This window comes from Fulmarus glacialis, unplaced genomic scaffold (assembly GCF_000690835.1).
Source record: "Fulmarus glacialis isolate BGI_N327 unplaced genomic scaffold, ASM69083v1 scaffold31102, whole genome shotgun sequence".
In the NCBI taxonomy this organism is placed as follows: domain Eukaryota; kingdom Metazoa; phylum Chordata; class Aves; order Procellariiformes; family Procellariidae; genus Fulmarus; species Fulmarus glacialis.
The window spans coordinates 39948-48321 of record NW_009197707.1 but is presented as its reverse complement, the minus strand read 5'-3'; the positions used below and the strand labels follow the sequence as shown (position 1 = coordinate 48321).

The following is an 8374-nucleotide window of genomic DNA, read 5'->3' as shown; positions in this document are numbered from 1 at the left end:
GGAAAGAAGGTCACAAGTTTCAAGTGCGCAGAAACCCTTCTTCAGTTAATAATTCAGACAGTCTACCGGTCTATCCAGAATATATGCATACTGCTGAAAGTATCTCGCACATCTCAGAACACTCTGAAAACAGGTCCTGAGCTCTAAGGCCCCACAGTGCTAGCTGCTTTCTGTGCCAGGGAGGGCTGCACCATTATCCATCTATTTAGCCCTTTTATTTCTCTGTCTCACCCATGCTTCCTTCTCTTCCCTGCTACCAACAGATGGACTTTGTCAAGGTAACCAATATGCCCTATAGGAGCAATGGAAAAAGTATTTGAGTTACAAGCTGAGATAAGTCAAGATTTCAAGGAGAAGGGAAGTCTATACCTGTTTAGCAAGCACCTTCATATGAGCAACACTTCCTCGGCAGTAAGCTTCAAGTATCAAACCGAACTGTACTGAAACGGCAGGTATGTGAACCTCTGACCTATAAGAAGAAAAGCTTCTCATCAGACCACAGCATTTCCAGATTAGCATTCTTCAAGCCTTAAAAAAAGAAAAAGAAAAAAACAACCACCAAAAAAAACCCCCAAAAAACCGCATGGCTATGTAGATAAAACAAAAAACCAGATTTCTTAAGAAATAACAAAATATTTCTGTGCTAAACACTATGAGGACTGGCTGGTTTCAATGCATGACACTTGTTTCAAAGTCTAGGACTGTTCTGAGGGCAGTAATGTTAAGAGGTAGTGATTAGATACTTGTTTTAAGGAACCCCTTTTATTCAAGAAAGTAGTACTGCTAAGTCATAGAAGACGATATTGAGAATCAGGGCTGATGTTAAACTGCATTTTCTCAAATCTTTCTAAGGGATAAGCCAAAATTTGCCTAACGGGGAACACTTTGAAACAAACCACTGAACCTTATACCAGAGCCAATTATCATCCAAACCATTTTCATGTAGTACTTGCTCTTTTTATTTAGAACTATTAAAATAAATTGTACTTTGAAGACAAACTCAACCTATAGTCCATTCTGCAAGGTATCTGCCATTCACGGAACTGGTCATCAAAACTGCAATGACACATAAAACTGCTTTTATTTGCTATTAGACTCTCAAAAATAATGTAATTTTTTCCCAACTGTGAGGTATAATATTGTACTTTTATTGCACGCACAGCCAAAAGAAACACTAAGGTTGCATACAAACCTAACTTATCAGATAGATAGAGCTGAACGTAGTTTGGAATACTTTCATCAAACAGTAGATTACAAACCATTGTAATATCTTTTTGATTATAGGCTTGCTCTGATCTATAAATGCCAAAGGCAAAGAAACATAAAGAGGACTTTTAGGGGCCTACGATAATGGCTCATTTAGAAAAATAATTTTAGAAAAAAATCAAGAAATCATATTTGAAAGTCCAATCAGGCTCAAGAGTTTCACAAAGACATAAGGGAAAAACTCCTACCTTAGATGCCAAAATAACATCTGTCCTATTCTCCTATTAGCAAGTGCTCTCTCTAATAGAAATCTGGAGAGAGCACAATCAAGAAAAGGTTCGTATTTCAGGACTTGCACAAGTTGAAGAAGATACTGAGAGAGCTCTTCATCACTAGAATGAGGTACATAATAAAAGCAGTTAGTAACAGAGTAACTAGGATTAATAATATTCCAGAAATTAAGATGCATATGACAAATCCAACAATTACAGATTTGTTTCAGTAGCAAGAGTGTCCCCCAATTTTTCAGTCACATGCAGAAGGATAGTAATACACAACTTAGTGCAATTGCCAGATTGATAAATTCATCAGGAAGTTATACCTCTAACAGAATCTTAAGGCCCTCAAACCTCTAAGTAAAAACCTGGTATTCTGTCATGGGCTTTTACAAGATCAAGATCTTGGCCTGAGTGCTATGTTAAGTATCCAGAAGATCAATTATTTCGAATTATTTCAGTCTGGACATTGGCTCCCTTCGACCACTCAACCTCTGACTGAGGAGCTGGACCTTTGGAACCACATGAAGAACCACTGTAACCTAGCAGTTAGCTGCAATGGGCATGGACAAGAACTGAGAATACTTGCATATATCTATCAAAGTCATTCAGCTTACAAAGAAGGGGGAGAAAAGTATTTATTCCACTGAAAGCAATTCAATTAATGTGTCTTTAAAAGTTACTACCTGTCATTAACAGGTGTTAATTTATTAGGACACACCTACAAAGTGATCCATTTAGCCAAAACATTTTGTTTGAGGTTTTCTTTTTTTTTTTTTTTTTTTTTTTAAAAATCATACCAACAACATGGAGGTTTTTAGAGGATAAGGAAAAATACATCATCTCTGAGAAACCAAACAGTGTCCAAATGACTCCTACTTCTGAAGTGCAAATTTAAGTATTTAGCCACAGTTCATAAACATACCTTTGAGAAGCCTCTATGCTAATTAACTACTTCAAGTAATATTCTGACATAATAAAAATAATTCCAATAATTTTCTACAAAATCCTGTATTCCCCTCCCAAAAAAACCCCAGCCTCTCACACTTCACAATTATGTTACTCTAGAACAAATGTGAATGTTCCTTGACTTTCGCATTTGAGTATATTTGCTCTTATAAAAGGCCTGCAGAATTCAAATTCTCTGCCTAAGATGGAAGGAAAAGAGTAGAAATTCTTCTGTCCATCATTTGAAGACTTCAGAGATGCAAATACTGAATTCTTTCATTCTCTCCATCTTACTCTGAAAAAATTCAGTAACTTGGTAAAAAAATTTCAATTATGCTGTGTTGTATTTATTTTTGCCTATTTTTTTTGTTTCAGCTAATAGGATCACCTTTAGGTTACAGTTTTTACCAGCTACCTTCCATCAGACTTTTTACAGAAGTTGAAAATTGATTTCTGAAACCCAACTGAACAAAATTTTGCTTCAGAGCCAGAACTAAGAATTCTGGAAATAATTCCAGATGTAACAATTTAGTATTATTAGGCTAGCCCAGCAGCTAAATTGCTTGTTTGCATTTGAAAGAAGTCAAAATATTCTTTTTTTTTTTTTTTACTGCAAAAGCCTAGCCTTGACCATTAAAAAAATTAATCATTAAACTATTCACCACAGAGAATTTAGAACTCAAGGACAGGAAATATGCAGTAATGCTGCAAATGATAATGTTATACAAATCTTGCCCTAGGTTACAGTGAAGAGCAAAACTATGAGAGATAAAGGAAGAACTGCAGATAGTGAACGCTACTGTGAAGAACAAACAAATCAATAATTCTCTTTTTATTATATGCTACAGTTTATATTTCTATTAAATGATACAGCCAATAACTGACACAGAGTGTAAGGTGGCTGGATGGCAGTTTTTATAGTATTCGATTATTGTAATATTTTGTCCCCATTTTATGAAAAAGTTCTCACACTATCTTGCTCTCTCTTTGCCCAAGAAAGGGGTGAACACACAACCCTCTCTGGGACAAAGGTACACTGGTGTTCTCCTAGCAGCATGGAAAATAATAATCATTGAATACAAGATGTCAGAATAAGAAGGTTTTATTTGGCTACCAACGTGCTTATCTAGAAATTAGACTGCTTTATTTGGTCATCTATTCATGGCAGGCAGTGTGTTTAAATCCTTCCTCTTTGGGTTCTTTTTTTCCTATAGACAAACAGAATGCAGTTTTTCACCCCAGAAATCCCTGCATGCTGAAGTAATACAATATACTCACCTCATTTGCTTTAAACAACCCACTGCATATTCTCTGACATACTGGTCTGGATAATTGAAATCCAACAATTCTAATGCTTCTCTAGGCAGCAGCTTGGGCCATATCTGAAGAAGAGCCTGAAGCTGTTTTAAAAAGACAACTATTAGGTTACAGGTAAAGTAACTGTTTAAGAAAAGAGATGGGTATAACTGCCCATAAAAGCATTCATACCAACAGAAGGAGATTACAGACTGGTCCGGCTTTTAAAAAAAAAAAAAAAGAGAGAAAGAGAAAGGGAAAGAGAGAAAGAGAAAGAGAAAGAGAAAGAGAAAGAGAAAGAGAAAGAGAAAGAGAAAGAGAAAGAGAAAGAGAAAGAGAAAGAGAAAGAGAAAGAGAAAGAGAAAGAGAAAGAGAAAGAGAAAGAGAAAGAGAAAGAGAAAGAGAAAGAGAAAGAGAAAGAGAAAGAGAAAGAGAAAGAGAAAAATAACTCTGGGAAGATGGGCCCCCTTCTGATTCTTACCCTTTAAAATGATCCAGATTAATTTTTTTGCACCAGGTCTCATTTACACAGTCTGAAAAGTCTGTTGCTTCACATATAGACACGACACACAGTAAACAAAAATTAGGTAACCCCAGATGTGTATGTTTTAGAAACAGAGATTCAATAAAATGTAGATAATGTTTTGTAAATGCTCTCATAAATATATAAATATTTTTATAATGGTAAAAGTTTTCCATTTAAAAAAAAAATTTAAAGAAGGTTTTTGTTGAGAGAGATCTTTACCAAAAATATTTATCCACCTCAATGGGCTTAGACTGCAGAAAGGATGACTCAGGTTAGATATTGAAAAAAAATTCCCGGTACTGAAGACAATGATGTGCTGAAAAAAATTACAGAAAGCACTAGTATATTATTTTGGACTACGAAGAAGAAAAATGTCTAAATGCCTCATAAAATAAACTGATTTTATTGCATTTTAATGAAGCTACTTGCTGAGGGTATATTTTTAATAATATGTATATAGTTGTACGACTGAAACAGTACACTATTACTCGAAATAAACAAGCTTGAATATGTGCAGTACATCAACAGCACAAGGTTTTTCCTCTCTGTAGGAACAATTCATATCTCATGATAAAAATACCCTTTCCTATAAATTAGATAATACAGATATCTCATATTTAAATAGGAAATTATAAGATCTGAATGATTAGGAAGATCTTATTTTCCTCCTGATTTAGTAATCCTTTTACACCAACAGTGAAAATCTCTGTTTTCTACTATACGTCATAGTTCAACTAATGCTTCCAGTATGACAAACACGTATGAGTTCATAGTCTCAACCTGCACTTAACAGACATGTTCATAACACTTTTTAAACACCTACAGAGCTACATTCTGAACTGGTTCATCTGTGCAGTTTTGTGAAATTCAGAAGGCAAGAAATGGGCATAGATCAATCACAAAGCAAAGCCAGTGGCCATGCTACAATTCCAGAAGTGGAGGAAAGAATAAATTAAACCGTTTACCATGGGCAAATACTGATATGAACACATGCAAGATTCATAATGACATAAAGTAAAATTAAAGATGTTTTAAAATATAGATGTATTCCCACAGAAACATACATGCAAAATTTATTCAAACCATAGGCCAGTAAGGGTCAATGACACCATCAACACTTACATATCATGAATACTTGATCTGAAATTCTGAAAGAAATACTAACACTGAGCAGATACTTAATACCATAAAACAGATGTTGAAAATGCAAGCAGCAGCGATGCTTGTCAGACACGCAATTAGAAACTTCAAAACAAATATATCAGAACTTCTAGACAACCTACTTTAAATCAGGTGCAGAACCAACAAAAATACAGAAATATTTTGTTAATAATGAATGATCAAAATGACTGGAGAACCTGAAATACAGTCTGAAAAGATGAGTCAAAGTGGCATTACATGCCTCATGTACCAGGCAATGAATTTTGAAAGTCATGGTAACACAGCATGTGCATCAACTGTGAAGTTTATTTGAAGAAACAGACCTCCTCACTTTGACTGCTGAAATTATTTCAGAGGTTGTTACAGTGAGAAAATGTAAAGTGATATGAGTTTACAGGAAGCAAGATCTAAAAGACCTACGAAACAGCCAAGAAAATTCCCCAAATACCTACTGCTCTGTTTGCATTCTGCCTTGGAACTTTTATTAAGAGAGAAGTGCAGTCCGACTAGCTCCACATGCCAGGTGCGTTGCACGCTTCTCAGAAGTGCAGGTGAAAGGATATCAGAAATACTTGTTGCATTTGGACAAAAGAAACTTGCATCATGAAATGCCCTCATTGGCTTTGGCAACAGAGAGGTAACTCTGAAGAACTTCCAAATACGTCTCGTTTGTAAAGAAATTTTACATTTCAAAATATGTGTTTCGAGTTCTTAAAATTTCTCTGCAATATCAAACATGTTAAAATGCTACACACGAACTACTGCATACTTCTCCTCTCACATGTTTTGCAACTCCTGACAAGCTGTGAGAAAACAAGGAACTTCAATTCTCAGCAACAACCTAAAAGAGAAAGCTCAAGTCTGACTGGCCATATATGGCATATCTTTTTTGTTTTGTTTTGTTTTTTTAAATTAAAAAATAACCATGATTTCTTCCCTAGTAAGACAAGTTTACTGTAAGAGACAATACAATTAAGCACAGGTCAGTATTTTTATTCCAATTATTTCAAATATTTCAAAAATTAACTGTCTGATCAGCTGTCCTTTCTTTAGTTCTCATTAATGATGGTGTCACTTCACTGAAAGTGGGCAGATTTTTTAAAAATAATGACTAAATTCTGTCTTGAGCATCAATACTGCCTGTGAATTCTGCTAACAAGTTCTGCCACCCTACTATGCTAAGCGAGGAGATTACAGCAACACTAAGAGCAAACACCTTCAGAATTCCTTCAGTGAAACTATTCTACTAAAATATTACAACACAATGAAAGCTTGGATGAAACCTATACAGTAAATAGTACAAGAAAGCTACTTTAATCCATTGTACATAACTTTAATCTATTAGCTCAGTGGTCCATAAAGATGGTCTACAATCAAATATAATACTCCATTTCTAAAAAAAAACTTACTACTTTTGAGCTGCATTACTAGAAACAACAATATAGTTACTTAGTTCATTCTTCTTATAAACAGCTGGTGTTTGGTTGTTTTTTGGAGGTTTTTTTTTTGTCTTTGTGTTTGATTGGTTTTGGAATTTTTTTTAAAAAACTTTTTGCCTTAAGCGTCAGACTTCCACTGACATACTTACAGCTAACAGTAGGCATTAAAAAAACCTTCTAGTACCGTGGCATGCATGTTGTTGCAGTAGCACAAATACTGCAACGTACAGCTAGTACTATATATATTTAATTTTAATGAGAGGTAAATTATGAAGCCTGCTAATGTTGGAATTCATAAAATTCATGAGGCTGTCTTGCCTCACCTGAAAAGGTAAGTCATTGGGAATACTTACACATCTATGTATTACAGAAATATTTGGCATGTTTAAGGATAAGGTCTCATTTTTCAGATAGACTATTCTTGCTGCCAAAAAGGGTATTAAAATATAAACCACACTATTGTCTATACATAAGCAAACATAAATACTATATACATTCCTTCCAGAAAGTATATAGTAACAAGCAAGATGACTACGTATTTTCAGCCATCTGTTTAAATAAAATGCTTTAACATATTTTTTAATTCCCATATTTTTTAAATTCTCAAATTTAAAGGACTTTGAGCTGTCAGCTAATATCCGTACTCCAAATAACTTTTCAAAACTCTGCTACCAAAGGCCATATTTCAAAGACCCTAGCAAGCAATCACAATGCCTTTTCCTTCACGTATTTTAATGAGTAAACAAATAGCTGCTTACATTTCTACAGTTTGTATTTCCAGATAACTTTTAATAGTGATCAATAAATTCAGAAGCACATGATGGAATTACTAAAGAACAAAGGACTCTTGCATGTGAAAGAACACAAGTGAGCAAGGAATGTGTGGGTGCTACATTTTGTTTAGTGTAGTGTTCGTGGCACGGACAGTGAGCTAGGATGAAATTCCATTTTAAGTTCATAGAACATATACATCTAGCTGGTGAGAAGGATGTAATAGAAAATAAACTCTATGCTCAGGCAAACTAAGATTCTGACTGACTGGATAATCACAAAAATCACACGATGAATAGATGGAAGTCGAGTTTTCACGGACTGGTTTCCTTTTCTTCCAAGAACACCTAGCTTGTAACAGGCGAAGGTCAGAATACTAAGCTAGAACAGAAATTTATACTATCAATTATACTCCTTCACAGCAAATGCTTTTGAGCTCAAAATTTTTTAAAAATGGAAAAAAAAAAAATTTAGTTTAAAATTTAAAAAAAATGAGACTCGTGGAAAGACATAAATATTATCTCAGTGTAACAGTCTGCAAGAAGTTGAGCATCATTTAAACATGCAATTTCATCAGGATAAGCAGATGAACAAAACCATGTCTGGCTTCACCCCTTAGAGTGAGTACTGTGCTTGTTAACGCTGGCCAGACTTCTATTAGTTTTGCCCAACCTGCTCTGTACACAATCAGCCTAAAAATTTTCAGTACAAGTCCAGCGATCTGTTATTTTTATCACTTTTAAGTCAGTCTA

At 34.7% G+C, this 8374-nt stretch overlaps 1 protein-coding gene across 1 annotated transcript in view; it reads right to left on the bottom strand.

Annotated features, from left to right (window-relative positions):
* PIK3CB (phosphatidylinositol-4,5-bisphosphate 3-kinase, catalytic subunit beta) overlaps positions 1-8374 on the bottom strand; it is a 60832-nt gene that overhangs the window by 14138 nt on the left and 38320 nt on the right. The window contains exons 13-15 of the mRNA XM_009572650.1: positions 3708-3829; positions 1455-1598; positions 370-469 (exon numbers count right to left, since the gene is read on the bottom strand). Coding sequence (XP_009570945.1) covers positions 370-469; positions 1455-1598; positions 3708-3829 — 366 coding nt within the window. The remainder of the gene's footprint in view (positions 1-369; positions 470-1454; positions 1599-3707; positions 3830-8374) is intronic.